Raw genomic sequence first — 24,927 nt, 5'->3', positions numbered from 1 at the left:
CCCAGGCCCCGTGTCCCCCCGCACGCATTCCCCGAACCCACACGGAGACGCCCGACACCCAGGTGAACGCTGCAGCACCCGAAGCCCACACCGCAAGACAAAGTGGAGAAAAGCCACTAGCTTACCCCGCCTCCTGACACACGTGTGCCGGAGCCGGCGTAGGCTGGTATCCATAGTACACATCGGGTAACTATAGAAACCGCTTTCCTTAGTTACCGATGTGTAAGATGGTTACTAGCTTACCCCGGCTCCCGGCACACGTCAGCACTGGCGCCTACCTTTTCTCCACTTTGTCGCATCCGGCGCGCTCCCGTGCACTGTGTACACTACAGTTGCCGCGCGACAACCTCCGATCACGTGTTGTCATGTGACCAGGAAGTTGCGGCGCAGCCACTGTCCTGTACAGTGTACGGTTACACACACACACACATAGCAGATACACATGGATACACCGACGCATACACACATAGCGCACATGCATGTATACACACACACTGAGCACATATACACACATAGCAGACACACATGGATACACTGGGCGCATACACACAGCGCACATGCATGTATATATACACACACACAGCAGACACACATGGATACACTGGGCGCATATGCAGCACCCTGGGATATGCTACCCCAGTGATCTGCAGGAGCCTAAGGCTTTCTGGAACACCCTATGCTGACAACCCACACCTCACACACAGGTAGGGGCACATTCCCTGAGACCTGGGCGCAGCATGTAGAGGGTTAACAGTGCTCAGATGTGAGAACCAATCCCTTAGCTGTTAGCCTGGGAAAGGGGTGTGGCTTATTGGAAGCAACAGGTGTTGCTAGGCAGAGTTGGCAGAGAGGAAAAACGACAGTTGAAGGAGTGACAGTTGAAAGGAGCCAGAGAGTGAGAGGGGTGTGAGGATTGTGAGGAGACCCCCAAAAGGCGACTAGGAGGTAGTAGCCTGAGGGTAGATAGATCCCAGGCACTACGCACGAGGGGGTACTGGACCCCAGAGTAGACGACAGCTGCAGGCGGTCTGCTGATCCAGCCGTGTGTGGTGACTTCCAGGGTACCACACCACCCATAGGCTCAGGGACACAGCCTCATATATAGGACCCGGGAGAGGGCACAGAGAAGTAGCCTACCCCACAAGGGACCGCGAGGCCTGTCATACTGGGCCCGGAAAACAAAGGAGCGGAGCGCCGCAGGTCACCAACAGCTTCAGGCAAGGGGACCATCAGCTCTGCATGTGCACGGAGGGCTCAACTGGGACTCACGTCAGCACCGGGACAAAGGAAAGTCGGTTGACCAGCCGTGCCAAACTGCACTTGCAACATCCTGTGAGTAAATTACCAGTTAATCTGCAAGAACTGTGTCGTGTTTATTACTGGCGCACCACAAGGCGCAGCACACCTACATGGGACTTAAGCCCCTACTGGCGGAGGGTGCGAACACACTTGCTGCTATACCATCTGTCCCTAAAACCACAGCAGCGGCGGGACATCTTATTACTGCAACCCGCCAGTGGCGTCACAAGTGACATACAAAATAATCCTGTTACCGAGCGCCCCCAGGTAACGGAACCGGGCACGACCACCTGTGACGGTGATCCCCATTATCCACCACCCGGAACCGAGTATCCCAAGGGCCTGGGGTGTGGCAGCGCTCTGCACATACACACAGCGCACATGCATGTATATACACACACACACAGCAGACACACATGGATACACTGGGCGCATACACACAGCGCACATGCATGTATATACACACACACACACAGCAGACACACATGGATACACTGGGCGCATACACACAGCGCACATGCATGTATATACACACACACACACAGCAGACACACATGGATACACCGGGCGCATACACACAGCGCACATGCATGTATATACACACACACACACATCAGACACACATAGATACACCGAGCGCATACACACAGCGCACATGCATGTATACACACACACACTGAGCACATATACACACATAGCAGACACATATAGATACACCGAGCGCATACACACATAGCGCACATGCATGTATACACACACACACAGCAGACACACATGGATACACCGAGTGCATACACACAGCGCACATGCATGTATACACACACACACAGCAGACACACATGGATACACCGAGCGCATACACACAGCGCACATGCATGTATACACACACAAACACACACACACAGCAGACACATGGATACACCGTGCGCATACACACATAGCGCACATGCATGTACACACACACACACACACACACATACTCTGCTGTACACTCACCCAGCGATGCGGTCCCCGGCACTGAAGTCCCCAGCGCTGTTCCTGCTTCCAGCTCCTCAGGGCACTGAATATTCAGTGAGTATAATGAGCGGCGATAAGGAGCGGGAGGCAGCAGAGCCGGAGACAACATCGCTGGAGAGAAGTAAATATAGAGAATGTTTGTTTTTATTAAAAAGACCCATATTTTCTCCGATATGTTTTACACTGATGTCGCACGGATCACATCAGTGTGCCATCCGTGTGACATCCGTGCTGCCGGAGATACCTGCGTGTGTGCGTGCGGGGTCATGAAAAGTCACACGGTCCGTGTGCAAACATGGACATGTGAAGCACATCATAGAATAACATGGGTACGTGTGACATCCGTGTTACAAAACGCATGTCACACGTACCTCAAACACGGACGTCTGAAACCAGCCTACAGGAGCGCGCAGCATCCGACAAAGTCAAGAAAAGCCGGATGTGTGAAACCACTAGCTTACCCCGGCACACGTGTGCCTGAGCCGGCGTATGCTGGTAACCATGGTACACATCGGGTAACTATAGAAACCGCTTTGCTTAGTTACCCAATGTGTAACATGGTTACTAGCTTACCCCGACTCTCGGCACACGTGTGCCGGAGCCGGCGTACGCTGTTAACCAGTGTACACATTGGGTAACTATAGAAACCACTTTGCATAGTTACCCGATGTGTACCATGGTTACTAGCTGACCCCGGCTCTCTGCCCATTCAGATCATTGGTCTCCCACTGTCAAACACGCCGATGCGTGCTGCACAGCAGGAGACCAACAAGCAAAAAATAAACCAGCACTGTCGCTTTGCATAGTTACCCAATGTGTACCATGGTTATCAGCTTACCGACGTACGCTGTTAACAAATGGTACACAATCCTGTAACTATGGAAAGCGCTTTCGTTAGTTACCCAATGTGTACCATGGTTACCATCTTACCCCCGGCTCCCGGCACATGTGCGCTTGAGCCAGCGTACGCTGGTAACCATGGTACACATCGGGTAACTAAGCAAAGCGCTTTGCATAGTTACCCAATTGTGTAACATGGTTACCAGTGTACGCCGGCTCCCTGCCCATTCAGATCGTTGGTCTCTCACTGTCAAATACGCCGATGCGTGCTGCACAGCGGGAGACCAACGAGCAAGAAATGAACCATCATTATTCAAGACTTGCTGATTATATTATTATTCAATCTGCTACCCTACATACACATTCCAGACTACCCGATACGTTAGAATCGGGCAACCTTCTAGTATATATATAATTGCCTTATTCTGTCTGTCTGTCTGTCTGGCTCCAAAATGACATCATTACAGTGACAACCGTCGCATTGTCCGCGCGGCTCGGCCCGGCCCCGTCCCCCGCACGCATTGGTCACTCGGCTCGGCCCGCCCCCCGCACGCATTAGCTACTCGGCTCGGTCCGGCCCCCCGCACGCATTGGCAACTCGGCCAATTCCTACTCCTCCCCTTCCTACTCTTCCTATACCTTCACTTTCCTATCAAGTACCAGTTGTTTCAGTCACTGTCAGTCACTTATTTACTTGGCATATTTTATGGAAGTTTTTCTACAATGTTAGGAACCCTGCTCAAATTGGAACAGACAACCTTTCCCACACAGACCCCATCCCACACAGACCCCATCCCACACAAACCCCATCCCACACAAACCCCATCCCACACAGACCCCATGCGGCCTCCATTCCCCTGCAGGCTCCCACCCCATGCGGCCTCCCACGCCATGCGGCCTCCACTCCCCTGCGGCCTCCCATCCCATGCGGCCTCCCCCTCCTCTGCAGGCTCCCACCTCATGCGGCCTCCAACTCCCCTGCAGGCTCCCACCCCATGCGGCCTCCCACTCCCCTGCAGGGTCCCTGTGGCCTCCTCTCCCCTGCAGGGTCCATGTGGCCTCCTCTCTCTTGCAGGGTCCATGTGGTCTCTTCTCCCCTGCAGGGTTCATGTGGCCTCCTCTCCCCTGCAGGGTCCATGTGGCCTCCTCTCCCCTGCAGGGTCCATGTGGCCTCCTCTCCCCTGCAGGGTCCATGTGGCCTCTTCTCCCCTGCAGGGTCCATGTGGCCTCTTCTCCCCTGCAGGGTCCATGTGGCCTCCTCTCCCCTGCAGGGTCCATGTGGCCTCCTCTCCCCTGCAGGGTCTGTGCCGCCCCCACGCCAGCAGCCGGTGCTCCTTGGATCCGTATCTACGGTATGGCTCGAGGGGTTCTACGGACCCGGGGGTCGCGCGGACACTCCGAATAAAAAGGGGACGTATTTACTCTATATGGGGTTGGTTGTGAAATGTCTGTGACACCACTCACCGTGTGTGGTGATATGTAGCACCACCGCTGCTGTTGTGGGACTCCCGGGGGCAATGGTCTGGCAGCTGGATGTTAACCCCTCCATGGGTAGGGATGGATGTCACGGGGCCCAGTGTCTCTATGCTGAGGAGCGTGATAGCAGGGGCCGGCGCACCCGGCCAGGCCGGGGATGTTACTCACGGTTGAATAACGCACACAAGTCTTGTGGTAAACCAAGGTGATGGTAGCTGGCTGCCGCAGACGGGAGTATCTGATCCCACACCCGGGTTGGTAGTCAAAGTCTCTCTCCTCTGCACTCGGTGTGTTGTAGGTAAGACTTCCCGGATTGAAACACAGGAGTCCGCTCCCGTTCCTTTGGTTGGGAGCCGTGCCCATCTGACACTGACCCTTGGGATCTACGGGCCCTGATGGGTGCCCTATCCCTCTCGGTGGGTGGTTGTCTACTTTTCCGGACTTAGGTTGGGACAGGACCTAAAATCCTGCGCTCAATTGGTTAATTAGCTAGACCGTCGTGCCAGTCCTGGCTTCAGGGTCCAAGTACCCCCTCTGTGCACACGGTTTCCGGGTCGGTTCTCCGGTGTTGGTACCGGCGGGCTCCAACCCTGTCCCGGTCCTACTCGGGTCCCCGGCAGCCGTCTTCCCGTCTCCTGCAGACTTTGGCTCCTGTCTGCCACCTAGCCGGGACGTCAGGGCTCCGACCCTGACGCCTGTCAGTTTAGCCTGACCTCTCACTGCAAACTCCAACTTTTTACTAACTGTTTTCCCGCCCTGGGTTCTCCAAACCCCTAGGTGGGCGTTCCCTTACTGCCTGGCCCCGCCCACTGGTGTGTCCATCCTACCCTGAGGGGGGTGACTAGGGTTTCAGGTCGGCTGGTTTAACCCTATGTGGAATAGGTGTTCTGTGGGGGCCTATATGTACATCTACCTGGTTTTCCAGGGTGCTACAGGTCCATGTGACCTCCTCTCCTCTGCAGGGTCCATGTGGCCTCCTCTCCTCTGCAGGGTCCATGTGGCCTCCTCTCCCCTGCAGGGTCCATGTGGCCTTCTCTCCCCTGCAGGGTCCATGTGGCCTTCTCTCCCCTGCAGGGTCCATGTGGCCTTCTCTCTGCCGCAGGGTCCATGTGGCCTTCTCTCCGCCGCAGGGTCCATGTGGCCTTCTCTCCCCTGCAGGGTCCATGTGGTCTCCTCTCCCCTGCAGGGTCCATGTGGCCTCCTCTGCCCTGCAGGGTCCATGTGGCCTCCTCTGCCCTGCAGGGTCCATGTGGCCTCCTCTGCCCAGCAGGGTCCATGTGGCCTCCTCTCCCCTGCAGAGTCACATCTTCAGCTCACTGAGCGCTTACCTGCTCCAAGTGCCAGCGGCCTCTTCTTTTACATCCTCCATGGCACTTTGCACACTGATGCTGACAGGTGGCAGTATGGTGAGGTAATGTCACCATGCTGCTGTGACCTCTGCAGCGTCATCATGCTGCCGGAGAGAGAGCAAACTGGCTCCACTGAACCCGGAAGTGTGGCGTGCATGGAAGTACGGGGATTCATTTGTATCGGTATCTTAAATGAATACAGGGAACCGGATCGCGGACGCAGATTCTTGCCGGTTCGGCGAACTGGCTGTTATTTTAACAACTGGTTTGCCCGAACCGGACAGAACCGGCTGAATCTCATCCCTGGTCTTTTGTCTTCTTTCTTTTGGAGGCGTCTGCTTTCTATAATGAAGTGTCCTGCAATATTCTTTATTTTTTTAGCTAAATGGACACTTCATTATTGAACTACGACTAAAGGCCGCTTTACACGCTGCGATATCGGTACCAATATCGCTAGCGTGCGTACCCGCCCCCATCGTTTGTACGACATGGGCATATCGCTGCCCGTCGCGCACAAAATCGCGCGGACCCGTCACACTACTTACCTGCATAGCGATGTCGCTGTGACCGGCGATCCGCCTCCTTTCTAGGGGGGCGGTTCGTTTGGCGTCACAGCGACGTCACTAAGCAGCCGCCCAATCAAAGCGGAGGGGCGGAGATGAGCGGGACGAACATCCCGCCCACCTCCTTCCTTCCTCATTGCTGCCGGGACGCAGGTAAGTGGAGGTTCCTCGTTCCTGCGGTGTCACACATAGCGATGTGTGCTGCCGCAGGAACGACAAACAACATCGTAACTGCAGCAGCAACGATAATCGAGATGAGGGGGGCATGTCACCAATTAGCGATTTTGAACGTTTTTGCAATGATTCAAAATCGCTAATAGGTGTCACACGCAACGACATCGCTAATGCAGCCGGATGTGCGTCACAAAATCCGTGACCCCAACGACATAGCATTAGCGATGTCGTAGCGTGTAAAGGGGCCTTTAGGCTTATTTTTGGGGTAGGACTTCTATTTAAGCCTTAAGCGGGCTTTACACGCTACGAGATCGCTACAGCGATCTCGTTGGGGTCACGGATTTTGTGACGCACATTCGGCCGCTGTAGCGATGCCGTTGCGTGTGACACCTATGAGCGATTTTGCATCATCGCAAAAACGTGCAAAATCGCTCATCGGCGACATGGGGTCCATTCTCAAATATCGTTACTGCAGCAGTAACGAAGTTGTTCCTCGTTCCTGCAGCAGCACACATCGCTCCGTGTGACACCGCAGGAACGAGGAAGCTCTCCTTACCTGCCTCCCGGCCACAATGCGGAAGGAAGGAGGTGGGCGGGATGTTCGTCCCGCTCATCTCCGGCCCTCCACTTCTATTGGGCGGCGGTTCAGTGACGCTGCTGTGGCGTTGCTGTGACGCTGAACGAACCGTCCCCTTTAGAAAGGAGGCGGTTTGCCGGTCACAGCGACGTCGCAGGGAAGGTAAGTAGTGTGACAGGTCCGGGCGATGTTGTGCGACACGGGCAGAGATTTGCCCGTGTCGCACAACCGATGGGGGATACGCACGATGGCGATATCGGTACCGATATCGCAGTGTGTAAAGCGGCCTTTACTCTGAAAATTCCTGCTAGAGCTTAATTTTGGAAAAACACGGTGTAATGGGATCAACAATTCAGACTGCATCATTAATGTAGAAATGGATTTGAATATTGCTTCAGCCCTTGCCCACAAGGGGGCAGTGTCAGACTGTGCAATCACAAACACAGAGATGGGAAATCCCCTACAGCAGTTTGTGTGTTCTAACCAGGAAGAGAAAGTGCGGGAAATTTATTCAGCCCCGGAGCTTAGCCAGGAGAGAGCTGCGTGTGGTATCTCTGAACACAGGGCTCTTTTGCCACCGGATTCTTGGAGGAATCGCCCTGTGGAAGTGGTTCCTACCATCCCCAGACTGCAGAGCATCGCACCCGGAGTGCAAATCCAGGGGCTGTGACAACTTGACTGCAGAGCATCGCACCCTGAGTGCAAGTACAGGGGCCGTGACCTCCCTTCTTCTGCTCGGTGTGCCCCGGGACTAAAAGACTGACTAGAATCCGTTACCAGCGGGAGAAGATCAAAAGGAAAAGACCGAGGAGCTGCATCCCTTCAGCGCTGCACCGGGACCCATCATCGTGAGACTCCAGGCCTGCGACGTGGGAGCGGCATCTTCTTCTGGAATAGACTGGTACGTGATTGTAGGGAAAGTTAGGGAAAGTTGCTGCCATTTCTTTGTTGTTTTCTTCCTTTCTTTTTGCTGCGTACCCGGAAGGAGTGTAGATCCGGGGGGGACTCCACTATACACATGTGCGCAGATAGTTCGGTTGATTGTATTATAAATATGTTTCCTAGTAAAGAAATGTTACTACCGGTAAAATCTGAGTATGGGGATTTTGTTGGAATAGAGCATACACACACACCCGCGGCCCTACCACCGGTCGCTTCATGTGGCGCAGTCGGCAGGATGTGTGACCAACAAAATCATCCCCCGGTAGTAACTTATAACCGGACAGCTCCCCCGCCGTCTATTGTCAATCAGGTGACAAAGTTTGACGGACGGAACTATCCTGTAACTGAATGGACTGAACAGCTTAAGATAGTGGGGGAAATGTATAACACTGATCCTAAGACCTTAGCAGAAATGGCCATGCTAACATTAGAGGGGGAAGCGTGGACGACAGTCAGGCTGGAGACGGTTAGGGGCCAGCGTACGTTGGATGACTTGGTGTGGGTGCTTGAGCACACTTATGGGCCGACCACATATGCGGGAACATTGCGCTATATGTTCTTCCGGCGTACTCAGCTCGAGTCGGAGGACATTCCTCAATATGCCAATGCCCTTCAAGTGCTACTAGAACAAGCCTGTAGAAACGAAGAACAGATAGCTAGTACGGGTGCCCGTGACCTGGTGTTGAGAGATCAGTTCGTGACCGGATTGAGAGACCCGTACCTTAACCACTCGTTGCAAGATCTACTCCGGATAAATCCGGCCTTTACGTTCGCTGAGGTCAAACAAGAAGCTATAGAACGTTCAAGGGGACCTGTCGTGGAGACGCAGACATATACCGCGGCTTACAGGTCCATATCTGGTATCGGGACTCCGAACAGCAACACGGAAGAACTGAAGCAGATGGTGGCAGAGTTGCAGAAACAGGTGTTACAGCTCACCCTAGACCAACAGGCGGGCCGGCAAGCGAGACAACAACCCAGCAGGCCGATGGTAAGATGCTGGACATGCGGCGATCCCCGCCATAGAGCCAACCGTTGCCCCCAGAACTTTCAAGTTCATCCACAGTCCGATCTACCAGAACCAGCAAGCCATGTCCCACAACAGCGGCCGCCTTTAAACTAGATGCCCCTGCCAAAGAGGCTCACTCGGCAGGGGACGCCAAAGAGAGGGGTGTAGGAAAACAGAGCCAGCCACGGAACAAACTTGCATCAAATAGCCCCACCCTGGAAGTATTACTGGAAGGGATCGCCGTACAAGGGTTAATGGATACTGGGTCTCAGGTATCTACCATCTCCGAGCAGTTCTACGAAGAGTGTCTAAAGCCGCGGGTTGCCTATGACCCTGATACCGCCATCAAGATCAAAGCAGCCAATAATCTACCCATTCCGGTAACGGGAGTTGCCTGGATGAACACCGAAATCTGTGGCCAAGATCTCGGGAAGAGAGGGATAATCGTGGTCAGGGAAGGCTTTGGATCAGAGACGCCCATGATTATTGGGATGAACATCTTGAAAGACCTGAATCTGGTGTTGTTTACCAAGAAGGGGCCCAAGTATTGGCAAGAAGTGACCGCACATAGGGCCACCCGCCGTGCCTTTCAGCAAGTGGTCCGGACCTGCAACCTCCAGCGAATGACAGAAGAACAACTGCCACTGGCCATGATCACCGTACCCCGCCATACTAGGATCACCTTACCGGCTGGGAAAGAGACAGTTATCTCACTACCCCTTAGCACCACGAGACAGCTTGAAGGCGTGGAGGTGCTGATTGAGCCGCACACCCCGAAGGAAGGGAAGCTGAATCCACTAGTCGCTCGAACTCTAGCAGTAGTGAGAAAGGGAAGAATTCCTGTCAGGCTGGGCAACATGGCTAACGTGAGCGTTGACCTAGAAGCCGGGACACAGCTCGCCCGAGTCTACGCTCTAACCGAAGAGGTGAACCCTATGAGCCCCCTCCAGTTTGTACCGTCTACAGAGGGAGATTGGACAGTGACGGTCTCTGCCATGGCCGCTGTCGCGGGTGACACCAACGCAGGGCGAGAACTACGAGAGAAGTGTCAGTTGGACGTATCTCAATACTCCAAACGGGAGGTGTCCCAGGTGGAAGAGCTACTTCAAGAGCATCAGGCGTCCTTTTCCCGGCATGACACCGACTTTGGGTGCACCACCAGTATCAAGCACGAAATCCCCACAGGTGACACTGCTCCTATCCGTGAAAGGTACCGCCAAATACCTCCCCAGCAATACCAAGAAGTGATAAATCTCCTGAATTCCATGCTACACACTGGAGTGGTACGAGAAAGCCAGAGCCCCTGGGCTGCACCGGTGGTGTTAGTCAAGAAGAAGGACGGGTCCCTGAGGTTCTGTGTGGACTACCGCCGTTTGAATGCTTGCACCATCCGAGACTCATACCCTTTGCCAAGGATCGAAGAATCCCTGACAGCCCTGAAGAAAGCCAAATACTTCTCTTCGTTGGATCTGGCCAGCGGATATTGGCAGGTACCTATGCACGAGAAAGATAGAGAGAAGACTGCTTTCATCCTACCCATGGGCCTGTACGAGTTCGACCGGATGCCCTTTGGTCTGAACAACGCGCCGGGGACTTTCCAGCGGCTGATGGAGCGTTGCTTGGGAGACTTCGACTTCACCCTCATCTACCTGGACGACATTGTAGTCTATTCGGCCACATTTGAAGAACACCTGCAGCAGCTGGGCCGTGTGTTCAGTAGGTTGAGAGAACATGGCCTGAAGTTGAAACCCAGCAAGTGCCGTCTTCTGCAGCCCGAGATCAATTACCTGGGCCACCGGATCTCAGCCGAAGGTGTCCAGCCATCTTCAGAGAAGATAGCCGCCGTACGGGATTGGCCGCAGCCCACAAACGTCAAAGAGGTCAGGGCTTTCCTGGGGTTGGCCGGCTACTACCGCCGGTTCGTCAAAAACTTCGCCCGGCTTGCTGCACCCTTGCATGACCTGCTTCGAGGGACCACCAACAGCCCCAGAGGACGACCCATCAGCTGGGGACCCAGCCAGGAAGAGTCCTTCCAAGCCCTAAAGGGTGCCTTAACGTCTCCCCCCATCCTGGCATATGCGGACTACAACCTTCCCTTCCAACTACACACCGATGCCAGTCTACAGGGTCTAGGGGCAGTACTTTCACAGGTACAAGAAGGCAAGGAACGGGTCATGGCCTATGCCAGTCGGTCCCTACATGAGGGCGAGAAGAACCCCACCAATTATAGCTCGTTCCGGCTGGAGTTGTTGGCCCTAACGTGGGCTATGGCGGAGAAATTTGCAGGATACCTCACGGGGGCTGAAGTACTAGTCCTGACCGATAAGAACCCATTGGCCCACTTAGAAAATGCGAAGCTCGGAGTCATGGAGCAGCGTTGGATGGCTCGGCTCTCCAAGTTCAATTACAAGATCAAATATAGGGCTGGAGCTGAGAATCAAAATGCGGACAGCCTGTCTAGAGTGTCATACCCCTTACTCAACCGAGACCGGGATGAAGAATTAGAAGGGGACGAGACGCCTGACTTTGCAAAGCTCGCCCAACAGATGATAGATTACCGCCAGTTCGTTGTGGGCAAAGCTGGAACTCCAGTGGGGGTCGCCTTACCACCCCAGGAGTGGTGCAGACTCCAGGACCAGAACCCTGAATGGGCTCTACTCAAACAATGGGTGAAGCGGCAGCAGAAGCCTCCCGCCGATATACGGGCACGACTGTCTACCGGGACCTTGACACTGCTCAGTCAGTGGGACCGGCTGATTCCGAGAGAAGGAGTGCTATACCGGAAGGTTCTCCTGTCGCACATGCTGGAGAAATGCACACAAGTTGTGGTGCCTGATCAATTGGCCCGTGAGATGGTGGCCCAAGCCCACAAAAGGAATGGACACTTCGGAATAGACAAGACCTTTCGGTGGATTCAACGGTCCATCTATTGTCCGGGGCTCCGCAAGCTGGTTGAAGACGTCTGCCAGACCTGTCGCACCTGTGAACTACACAAGTCCCCTGAGCAGCGTGCACCTGTCCAGACAATTAAAACATCCAGGCCCCTTGAGCTGTTGATGGTGGACTATCTGCTGATTGGGACGGCGAGCAGTGGCTATCAGTACTGCCTAGTCATGGTGGATCACTTCACAAAATTCGCTGTCGCTGTTGCTACCAAAGACCAGACGGCTGAATCGGCTGCGCGGGCCATCTGTCGACAGTTCATCCACGTCTATGGGTGTCCGGAGAGGTTGCACTCCGACCAGGGGGCTTGTTTCGAAGGCCGAGTCATCGAAGAGCTGCATCGGATGTATGGGATCCAGAAGTCGAGGACCACTCCTTACCACCCACAAGGGAACGGTGCATGTGAACGCTTTAACCGGACTCTACTCCAGCTGATCCGCACCTTGGCCGATGATAAGAAAGACCAATGGCCCCAATTCCTTCCCGATCTAGTATGGGCCTACAACAACCAGGTCCACTCCGTGACTGGTTACACCCCACACACCCTTCTCTTTGGCCGCCCCGGAAAAGGGGTCCATGACCTGAACCTATTCCGCCCTGGAGATGATGTCTGCCATAACTACCCCTCCTGGCTAAATGCTCACCGACAGAAGATGGAGACTGTACACCGGCTGGTGAGCCAACAAATCCGAGGCCAGATACATGCTGACCCACTCCCCGTGCAAGAACAACCCTTGAAGTTGGGACAGCTAGTCCTGCTCCGTATCAAGAAGCCACAAGGGAAACTTCGAGCCAAGTGGGAGACTGAAATCTACCGGGTAATCGAACGCCCCTACCCCAACGGGCATGTATACCGAGTGCAGGGTGAAGACAGTCGCAACATTCGCACTGTGCACCGAAATATGTTGCGTCCCTGCCGATCCCAGCCTGACTCCCCTACCACAGTACCCGGAGGGGGTGACGCTGCCAACACGACTGACATCACGGACGTTTCCCAGCATAGTGATCACGTCGACTCTGAGATCGGTGACCCACCTACACAACCCAGTTCTTCCCCCGGAGTGCTGACTGAAGTGGGGCGTAAAGACAGTGACGGGGAGGGGAACAACCGACCCTTGAGACGCACTGACCGCACCACTGCTGGGATCCCGCCCGGGCAGTCTTACAGGGACCAGTATGTATGGCCCACTTCTCAACCAACCCCTGTGACATCTGCAGTCATCGCTGCCTGGGAACCAACGGTAGTTGACAGGGACTGCCAACCTTTAAGTGGGGGGGTATGTAATGGGATCAACAATTCAGACTGCATCATTAATGTAGAAATGGATTTGAATATTGCTTCAGCCCTTGCCCACAAGGGGGCAGTGTCAGACTGTGCAATCACAAACACAGAGATGGGAAATCCCCTACAGCAGTTTGTGTGTTCTAACCAGGAAGAGAAAGTGCGGGAAATTTATTCAGCCCTGGAGCTTAGCCAGGAGAGAGCTGCGTGTGGTCTCTCTGAACACAGGGCTCTTTTGCCACCGGATTCTTGGAGGAATCACCCTGTGGAAGTGGTTCCTGCCATCCCCGGACTGCAGAGCATCGCGCCCGGAGTGCAAATCCAGGGGCTGTGACAACTTGACTGCAGAGCATCGCACCCTGAGTACAAATCCAGGGGCTGTAACAACTTGACTGCAGAGCATCGCACCCTGAGTGCAAGTACAGGGGTCGTGACCTCCCTTCTTCTGCTCGGTGTGCCCCGGGACTAAAAGACTGACTAGAATCCGTTACCAGCGGGAGAAGATCAAAGGAAAAGACCGAGGAGCTGCATCCCTTCAGCGCTGCACCGGGACCCATCATCGTGAGACTCCAGGCCTGCGACGTGGGAGCGGCATCTTCTTCTGGGATAACAACGGAGGAGAAGCTCTGCGTCACTGAATAGATAGGTGCTCTGAGGTAAAAGACATACAAATAAAGGGATAACCCCGGCACACTACCACTCCCAAAAAAAGTCAATAATCCAGTAATAAATATGCAAAAAAAGTTTCTTTATTGATCAGGTTTGTTCAAAATTTATCACGTGCATGTGCTTGGTCCACAAATTAATTAAGACGTTTCGGCCAGGGGCCTTCGTCAGCATGGACTTTTATCTGATAGTAGTAAGAAATAACAAAAATCAATATCACATATACATTCCAATACAGTGTACACGAATATCCAACACCATTACAGTCAATTGACAAGGATACTAAGACAAGGTAGAGATATGTGAATTCAGTTACATAACACATATCAAGAACAAAAATATCGTTAGCGAAAGGAGATCGTATAAGTCAAAGTATTTAGTATAAGAATTGTTGTTTATCATTGATTAATTGTTAGTGAAGTTCCCACCAAAGGTGAGGGTTGTGCGAGCGACCGAGTGAATGGCGCGTCCGACCGTGAAATAGGAGAACGGAAAAAAAGATGGAGATGACAAGAGAGACAGAAGGGGGGGGGGCAAGGAGAGTGGAAAATATATGGCAAGAGGGAGAAGAAAAGGTGAGAGAAGAGCAGAAAGAAAAAAGGAGAAAAGTAAGAGCAGGAGCGCAGAAAGGTAATGTGGGGTCAACATACAGGACACTCACCACGAAGTTAAATGGCAAAGAAAACTAGGCTCTTGAGCCGCATTAAGATAATGTGGAGAGTCACTCCAATGTCATACACTATAATGGAGAAATGCATATTAGTATAGTTCACCATGTATCCGTGTGATACATGGTGAACTATACTAATATGCATTTCTCCATTATAGTGTATGACATTGGAGTGACTCTCCACATTATCTTAATGCGGCTCAAGAGCCTAGTTTTCTTTGCCATTTAACTTCGTGGTGAGTGTCCTGTATGTTGATCCCACATTACCTTTCTGCGTTCCTGCTCTTACTTTTCTCCTTTTTTCTTTCTGCTCTTCTCTCACCTTTTCTTCTCCCTCTTGCCATATATTTTCCACTCTCCTTGCCCCCCCCCCTCCTTCTGTCTCTCTTGTCATCTCCATCTTTTTTTCCGTTCTCCTATTTCACGGTCGGACGCGCCATTCACTCGATCGCTCGCACAACCCTCACCTTTGGTGGGAACTCCACTAACAATTAATCAATGATAAACAACAATTCTTATACTAAATACTTTGACTTATACGATCTCCTTTCGCTAACGATATTTTTGTTCTTGATATGTGTTATGTAACTGAATTCACATATCTCTACCTTGTCTTAGTATCCTTGTCAATTGACTGTAATGGTGTTGGATATTCGTGTACACTGTATTGGAATGTATATGTGATATTGATTTTTGTTATTTCTTACTACTATCAGATAAAAGTCCATGCTGACGAAGGCCCCTGGCCGAAACGTCTTAATGAATTTGTGGACCAAGCACATGCACGTGATAAATTTTGAACAAACCTGATCAATAAAGAAACTTTTTTTGCATATTTATTACTGGATTATTGACTTTTTTTGGGAGTGGTAGTGTGCCGGGGTTATCCCTCTATTCTTCTGGGATAGACTGGTACGTGATTGTAGGGAAAGTTGCTGCCATTTCTTTGTTGTTTTCTTCCTTTCTTTTTGCTGCGTACCCGGAAGGAGTGTAGATCCGGGGGGGACTCCACTATACACATGTGCGCAGATAGTTCGGTTGATTGTATTATAAATATGTTTCCTAGTAAAGAAATGTTACTACCGGTAAAATCTGAGTATGGGGATTTTGTTGGAATAGAGCATACACACACACCCGCGGCCCTACCACCGGTCGCTTCAACGGTATTATTTTGCACATAACTGTGTATGGACTAGTATATTATGCTTGTGAAAAAGAATGCTATTGTGGTGTTTAGGCTAAGGAAATTCTATTTTATATAAGGGTGTAACCGGATATATTTACAGACATCTACTGAGCCCAGAGTTCACTTTTAAACAGCACTGTGAATACAGACGTAATCCTTTGCAACAGCCCAGAAGCATGCTGCTGTGTAAGGCCTGTGACACACATCCGTGCCGCCGGCACGTGTTTGTCAGTTTTTACACGTACCGGCGGCACGGAGGTACGTTCAGCAATGCTACCCTATGGTAGCAGGCACACACACGTAAAACCACACGGAACGTGTGTCCGTGTGCGTTTGTACGTGTGTGCGTTTTTCTAAATGCTGACATGTCAGTGTTTTCTCCGGCAGCACGGGTGTCACACGGCCCGCACCTGTACCACACGGGTGTAGTGTGGATGCGGTCCCGTGTGACACGCGCCGGAGAAAACACACGTGTCAGAGAAAAAAAAACATTTACTCACCTTCTCCTGCCTTCCTGTCTCTGCCGCTGCTGCCTCTTGCTGCCGACCGCCGCTCATTAATCTCATAGAATATTCACTTCACTGCCTGGCAGCAGCAGCAGCGGGGAGACGGGAGGGCTGGAGACCGAGGATCAGCACCACTGACAGCAGCGCAGACATCGGGAAGGACCAGGTGAGTATGTTAATTACCGATTCTACGTGTGCTATCGCGGATAGCACACGTAGAACACACGTGTCCCGCACGTACCAGAGACACGTACTTACCTGCACGCAACACGCAGGGGAAATACGTGTCTCTCGGCACGTGCGTGAATTTCACGTGAGTGTGGCAGAGGCCTAAAATAGAGTATTTTTTTGTATAACTGCTACATTTTTACATATAACATAATATTATATAAATCTGTGTGAACTTACCCTAAAAGAATCCATATTCTACAAGCCAGTGAATGAGTAAAATCTGTGACTTCTTTACATTTAGTGGTCACTACTCACCTGTGCGGTTATCTGTAGAAATCTCCTCTGTACACCGCTCATCACCCCTCACATATGTCTCTGTAGTATTAATGGATTTCACATCTTTTCCCTAAAATAAAAATTGTAAAATTCATTGATAAATAAAGACATTTGGTGAAATAATTATGAAGAACTGAAAAGATCAAATAGCTCCTATATAAATACAACCTGTTGACTCCTAATTTTAACCAGGAGTCTCCATAACCAAAAAACTATGAGAAGATCCAGACATCTACTGTCTATGTTCAGCTTTGTCTTGTCGTTTCTACCAGCTATTAAATACACACTGAAGGTCCACCTTATTAGAAAAACACCAATCTGTTAGCACATTGGACCTCCCTTGGTCTTCAGAATCTCTGCAATTTATCACGTCATACATTCTACTAACTGTTGAAATAATTGTGCACGAATATTGGACCATGAAGACAAGTCAGATTCTTGCAGTTTCCCCAAATTAGATGGAGGTTCCAAGTAACCTGTTCTACCTCATCCCATAAATGTTTTCTAGGATTAAGATTCGGGGACTGTGAAGGTCAGGGAGGCATTAAAACGTTTTTTCATGTTTCTAGAAAAATCAGTGACTACAAAATTATTGTAGAAGCAGCTGCCATGAAGGATCTCATGACAAAACAATCACTGATCTCGGGGAGACCAGACAGATAAACCACCACTTAGCCAGAATCCTACTCCACACTGATGAGGGGCAATACCCTGAAACAGCTGTCTGTGGATGGATACCTGGCCTTGGTATTTCCCTTATCATATCTTTAACCCCTTCACGACCATGGACGGAAAGATCCGTCCTTGTGCCCTGGGCCTTAACGACCAAGGACGGATCTTTCCGTCATGGCGTAATCGCGGCACCGGAGCCTCCGGTGACTGCGATCGGTTAACATAAACCGCAGATTCGGGGAGGAGGGGACCTGTTCCTGACCTTAGGAGGGGTGGTGCCTCCTCCCCGGACCTACGGAGGCTGTGATTGGCTGACGAACGCCGCTCAACCAATCACAGCTACTGTAATGTTCCAGCCATTTAAAATGACTGAAACATTGAAATCCAGCCCTGGCCAGTGCAGCTGTAGCACTGGCCATTGGCTGGAGCTGGGTGACCTCACTGGATCACCCTCCCCCAGCTCCAATGCTCTGATTGGAGAGATCGGCCTTGTGACCGATTTCTCCAATCACAGTGGATTGTTGCCGGTGACCGCCCCCAACCCCCATCAGCTTCACGTGTCCCTGCAGCACGCCAGCCCAGCACTGAACACAGTGAGTGTACACAGTGCAATGGAAGGGCGACAAGCTCCGGTCCCATGCTGTTATGAGACCCGGAAGTTGCCGCGCTGCCATTGCACTGTACGAAAAGCGTCCCGATCCGCCGCCGCCGCCGCCGCCCTCCGCGATCTGCCACCTGTCTCCCCGATCTCCTGCCCGCACCCTCACCCCCACACCTCCCGATCCGCTGCCGCCCTCCATCTGCCACAGTGCCACCGCTCCCCCCAATCTGCTGCCCGGCCCCTCACCTCCGTGCAGCAGATCGGAAGGAGCGGTGGCACTGACAGATGGAGGAGGACAGGGATCGTGCACCCTGTCCTCCCTGTCCTCCTCCATCTGTCATAGTGCCACCGCTCCCTCCGATCTGCTGTCCGGCCCCTCCCCCTCGTGATCGGTGCCCGCCCCCTCCCCTCCGTGATGTGCTGCTCGCCCCCTCCCCTCCCCTCCCCTCCGTGATGTGCTGCTCGCCCGCTCCCCTCCCCTCCGTGATGTGCTGCTCGCCCCCTCCCCTCCCCTCCGTGATGTGCTGCTCGCCAGCTCCCCTCCGTGATGTGCTGCTCGCCCCCTCCCCTCCCCTCCGTGATGTGCTGCTCGCCCCCTCCCCTTCCCTCCGTGATGTGCTGCTCGCCAGCTCCCCTCCGTGATGTGCTGCTCGCCCCCTCCCCTCCCCTCCCCTCCGTGATGTGCTGCTCGCCCCCTCCCCTCCGTGATGTGCTGCTCGCCCCCTCCCCTCCGTGATGTGCTGCTCGCCCCCTCCCCTCCGTGATGTGCTGCTCGCCCCCTCCCCTACGTGATGTGCTGCACGCTCCCCCCACCTCTCACCCCCGTGGTCAGCTACCCGCCCCCTCCCCTGTCACCGCCGTGATGTGCGCTCCCTCCCCTGTCACCGCCGTGATGTGCGCTCCCTCCCCTGTCACCGCCGTGATGTGCGCTCCCTCCCCTGTCACCGCCGAGATGTGCGCTCCCTCCCCTGTCACCGCCAAGATGTGCGCTCCCTCCCCTGTCACCGCCGTGATGTGCGCTCCCTCCCCTGTCACCGCCGTGATGTGCGCTCCCTCCCCTGTCACCGCCGTGATGTGCGCTCCCTCCCCTGTCACCGCCGTGATGTGCGCTCCCTCCCCTGTCACCGCCGTGATCTGTGCTCCCTCCCCTGTCACCGCCGTGATGTGCGCTCCCTCCCCTGTCACCGCCGTGATGTGCGCTCCCTCCCCTGTCACCGCCGTGATCTGTGCTCCCTCCCTTGTCACCCCCGTGATCTGCTGTCCACTCTCCCTCCACCTGTCTCCCCCGTGATCTGCTCTCTGCTCACCTGTCTCCCCCGTGATCTGCGCTCTCTCACCTCTCACCCCCGTGATCTGTGCTCCCTCACCTGTCACCCCGTGATCTGTGCTCCCTCACCTGTCACCCCCGTGATGTGCGCTTCCTCCCCTGTCACCGCCGTGATGTGCGCTTCCTCCCCTGTCACCGCCGTGATGTGCGCTCCCTCCCCTGTCACCGCCGTGATGTGCGCTCCCTCCCCTGTCACCGCCGTGATGTGCGCTCCCTCCCCTGTCACCGCCGTGATCTGTGCTCCCTCCCCTGTCACCCCTGTGATCTGTGCTCCCTCCCCTGTCACCCCTGTGATCTGTGCTCCCTCCCCTGTCACCCCCGTGATCTGCTGTCCACTCTCCCTCCAGCTGTCTCCCCCGTGATCTGCGCTCTGCTCACCTGTCTCCCCCGTGATCTGCGCTCTCTCACCTCTCACCCCCGTGATCTGTGCTCCCTCACCTGTCACCCCGTGATCTGTGCTCCCTCACCTGTCACCCCCGTGATCTGCTGTCGGCTCTCCCTCACCTCTCACCCCCGTGATCTGTGCTCTGCTCACCTGTCTCCTCCGTGATCTGTGCTCTGCTCACCTGTCTCCTCCGTGATCTGCGCTGCGCTCCCTCCCCCACCTCTCACCCTCCCCAATCTGCTGCCTCCTTCATCTCCTGTGATCCAGCTGCCTAGATCCATCCTGTAGGGTAACTATCCCCAATCTCACCTCCCACTCCCCTTCCCACCCATCCCCCCCACCCGCCCCCTCCCCCATCCTCTGCCGCTCCTGCATCCACTGCGCCCTCTCCCATCCGCCCCCACCCTATCCCAGCCGCCGTCTCACAATCACAGATGCTCCCTTTATATGCCGCTGCCACCCCATCTGCTGCCGCCCCCCCCCCATCTTCCGCTGGTTTTTTTTTTTCTATGCCATGGGGTCTAGTTTCCAAAATGGGGTCACATGTGGGGGAGCTCCACTGTTTCGGCACCTCAGGGGGTCTCCAAACGCAACATGGAATACGCTAATTATCCCAGACAATTTTGCGTTTGAAACGTCAAATGACGCTCCTTGCCTTCCGAGCCCTGCTGTGCGCCCAAACATTTTATTTCCACCACATATGAGGTGTCTGTGTACTCAGGAGAAATTGCACAATACATTTTATGGTGCAATTTTTCCTGATACCCTTGTGAAAAAAAAAGCTACCTGGTTGAAGTAACAATTTTGTGGTAAAAAAGTTTTTTTTTATTTTCACGGCTCAACTCTATTAACTTTTGTGAAGCCCCCAGAGGCTCAAAGTGCTCAATAAACATCTAGATAAATTCCATGAGGGGTCTAGTTTCCAAAATGGGGTCACATGTGGGGGAGCTCCACTGTTTCGGCACCTCAGGGGCTCTCCAAACGCAACATGGTGCGGCTAACGATTCCAGCTAATTTTCTGTTCAAAAAAGTCAAATGGCGCTCCTTCCCTTCCGAGTCCTGCCGTGCGCCCAAACAGTGGTTTTTCGCCACATATGAGGTATCTGCGTGTTCAGTAGAAATTGCCCAACAAATTTTGGGGGTTCATTTAATCCTGCTACCCTTGTGAATATGCAATATTTGAGGCTAAATTAACATTTTTGTTGCAAAAAGTAAAATGTTCATTTTTTCCTTCCACATTGCTTTAGTTACTGTGAAGCACCTGAAGGGTTAATAACCTTCTTGAATGTGGTTTTGAGTAGCCTGAGGGGTGCCGTTTTTGGAATGGTGTCACTTTTGGGTGTTCTGTGTCATGTAGATCTTTCAAAATTGCTTCAAATGTGATGTGGTCCCTAAAAAAAGTGGCTTTGTAAATTTTGTTGTAAAAATGAGAAATTGCTCATAAACTTTGAACCCCTATAACTTCCTTAAATTTTTTTTTTTTTTTCCCAAAATTGTTCTGATGTAAAATAGACATGTGGGAAATGTTATTTATTAATTATTTTGTGTCATATGTCTCGTTGGTTTTAGAGCATAAAAATTCAAAGTTTGAAAATTACAAAATTTTCAAAATTTTCGCGAAATTTCCGTTTTTTTCACAAAGAAATGCAAAAAATATCGGCCTAAATTTACCACTAACATGAAGCCCAATATGTCACGAGAAAACAATCTCAGAATCACCGGGATCCGCTGAAGCGTTCCAGAGTTATAACCTCATAAAGTGACACTGGTCAGAATTGCAAAAAATGGCCTGGTCTTTAGGGTCAAAATAGGCTTGGGGCTGAAGGGGTTAAACTTGTCAAAGAGTTGGATATTGACCAAAAGGGCCACTTAATATGGTGATTATAGTTGTCTCCAAAATAGAGCTACTACTTGGCTAGGTCCTTCCCGGAGGGATATCTGGCTATTTTCTGTGTCGTGACTCCTAACAAAGGCTCCATGGACCTTTTATGAAGGATCTCATAACATCCTCATTGAAAAAAATGATCAATTATGGAATCGACAAAATATCAGTTAGATGGATTCAAAACTGGCTTAATGATTGGGCACAACGAGTAATACTAAATTAATGTGTGACGCCCGGGACTATTCGGGTCGTCACAGGGTTCTGCACAATCTGCCCTCCACGTGCAGGGCTCAAACCCCCATGGTTCTGGGTCTCTATCCTGCAGTACTGCCTCCACCAGCATTCACAAATCCTAGATTCATCTTGCACCATGCCTGTCAGGCACACCAGTGGGCAGTTTAAGCAGGAATAGGGCCACCCACCTAGGGGTCAGGCAGGGAGGTGGGAGGTGTCAGTTCAGTGGAGTGGTAGCCCTTGAGCTATGAGGAGCTCTGAGGAAGCTGGGAGTTGCAGCTCCCAGGGGAGAAGCAGACTAGATCGCAGACGGTGGTCTGGACCTAGAGGAGTTGGACCCCCGGTCGCAGGGGATTGAGGCTAGGTGCCTGGAACCCGTCAAGGAGGACGGTCAGCAGTCTGGTCCTATCACCGGTTCGGGACCGAAGGCACGTCAGGTACACGGACCCTAGGTTGGGGAGAAGCTTCAGGCGACCCGGCAATTAACCGTGGAGGACAGGGCCTTTCTGGACTGTTCCCACGAAGCTCAGAGATTGGGGGCACTAGCGCAAAAAGGGGGATAGGGCTTTCTTAGCAAGCGGCTCACTGAAATCCCAATCGTGAGCTCCTGAGAGCAGGCTCCTTCACTTAGCCACAGTGGGGAGCGGGACCCGGAAAGCTCCAAGCTACCGGGCCACAACGAACAATTTTAATTTTGTGCCAGGAGGCAGGTCACGGACCACCAGGCAGTGCGAGCTCCCCCAAGAGGGCAGCGGCACCCAGAGACTTGGTTTACCCGGTTGTCAGCATCTGCTTCCTTGCTGAGTGAGTACCCAGTTAACCCCTGCAACCAGCAAGCCTGCGCTCCCCCTGCATGCCATAGCACCCATCCAGAGTCCCGGGGCCTCCCTCTACCCGTGGAGGGTAATGTCATCTTGCTGCCCCACTCCATCACCCCGGGTACTCCCAACGTCAGCGGTGGTACTCCCAATTACCGTACATCACGAGTGGCGTCACGAACTATATTTTCCCTGTAAATACCCCCTTCTTCATTTGAATGTGGCCCCTAGCCCCCCGGGTCCGGAGACCCTCGAGCCACGAGAAATCAACACCCCCGGATCCAAGTGGTTCGATCCGCTGCAGGGGCGGCACAGATGCACATCAACCTGGATGAAAGCGGGGGTGCCACAAGGCTCTGTCCTGGGGCCAGTGCTGTTTAATATCTTTATAAATGATCTGGACAACGGAATTATTGGGAAACTCATAAAATTTGCAGTTGATACTAAGATAAGTGGAGTAGCCAACACTAGAGAGGAAAGAGAGCGGATTCAAAAGGATCTAGACACACTCGAACAATGGGCTGAGGTGAACAGTATGGTGTTTAGCAGGGACAAATGCAAAGTCCTACATCTGGGTAAAAGAAATGTAAAAAGCATATATAGTATGGGAGGAATAGAACTAGGTGATAGCATCGGGCAAAAGGACTTGGGCATAATAGTAGATCTTAGATTCAACATGAGCCAACAATGCGGTGCTGTAGCTAAAATGGGATGGATCAAGACAAGCATTGAAACTAGATCAAGAGAGGTAATTATTCCCCTATACTCTGCCCTGTCAGACCACACCTGGAATACTGTACTGTGTACAGTTTTGAGCGCCCCAATTCAAGAAAGACATCGATATATTGGAGCAAGTCCAGAGAAGAGCCACCAAAAGGATAGGTCTGCAAACCATGTCATATGAAGAACGGCTAAATGAAATAAGGATGTTTAGTTGGGAAAAGAGAAGGCTGAGAGGAGACTTAATAGTGTGACGCCCCTGGACTATCAGGTCGTCACAGGGTATTGCACAACCTGCCCTCCTGTGCAGTATCCACCTCCTTCTTGGTTAAGGGTCCCTAACTACATGCTGTGGCCTACATCAGCTAATCAAATCCTAGGAACACTCTGCACCACACCCACCAAACACACCAGTGGACGGCTTGAGTGGAATAGAATTGCCCACCTGGGGGGTTGGAGAGGGGAGGTTAGGGGTGTCAGGAAGGAGAGAGTTGAGCTTGAGAAGTGAAAGTGAGAGGAGGTCAAGAGCAGGGCTCCTGAGAAGCAATCTAGGTGGCAGATGGTGGTCTGGGCTAGAGGAGCTGGACCCCCGGTTGCAGGGGATTGTGGCAAGGGGCACGGATCTGTCGAGGACATCACTGGGCAGGGACCAGGGCATGATAGGGTACGTGGACCCTAGGTCAGGGAGTAGCTTCAGGCAACCTGACAATTTCCTCGAGGAGAACGGAGCCTTCAAGATCCGTTCCCACCCGCTCCAAAATCGGAGTACTAGCACAACGAGGGGGATAGGCCTTTCCACTGAAAATGGTCCAGAAAATCCCAAGCGTGAACCCTGAGAGCAAGCTCCCACACTTAGCCATAGTGGGGAGTGGGACCCGCCAGGTTTCATACTACCGGGCCCAACAGAGAAGTAAAATTAGTGTCAGGAGGCAGGTCACGGATCACCAGGCAGCACCATTGGAGATGGGACCCGAACTAAGCTCCCCTCAGCGGCAGCAGTATCCAGAACTTTGGTTTATCCAGTTGTCGGTGTCAGCTTAATGGACTGAGTGAGTACGCAAGTGACCCCTTCGCATCCAACTGCGCTCCCCTTACCATCACCAAGCCCCGTGGTATCCCCCCTACCTGCGGAGGGTCACAACACCTGGCTGCCCCATTCCATCATCACTGGGTACTCCCAACTGCAGCGGTGGTACTCCTAATTACCACATACCACGGGTGGCGTCACGAACTCTAATACATTCCCCTGTAAATACCCCCTTCATTTGAGTGGTCGCAC

General features: G+C 52.7%; 1 protein-coding gene across 4 annotated transcripts in view; it reads right to left on the bottom strand.

The window, feature by feature from the left end:
* LOC142311971 (uncharacterized) overlaps positions 1-24,927 on the bottom strand; it is a 240,593-nt gene that overhangs the window by 27,027 nt on the left and 188,639 nt on the right. For all 4 annotated transcript variants that reach the window (XM_075350837.1, XM_075350834.1, XM_075350836.1 and 1 more), the window contains one exon: positions 16,986-17,076. In XM_075350837.1, the coding sequence (XP_075206952.1) occupies positions 16,986-17,076 (91 nt within the window). The remainder of the gene's footprint in view (positions 1-16,985; positions 17,077-24,927) is intronic.

Source organism: Anomaloglossus baeobatrachus, chromosome 5, assembly GCF_048569485.1.
Source record: "Anomaloglossus baeobatrachus isolate aAnoBae1 chromosome 5, aAnoBae1.hap1, whole genome shotgun sequence".
Lineage (NCBI taxonomy): Eukaryota > Metazoa > Chordata > Amphibia > Anura > Aromobatidae > Anomaloglossus > Anomaloglossus baeobatrachus.
This window is presented reverse-complemented; position numbering and strand designations above follow the sequence as displayed.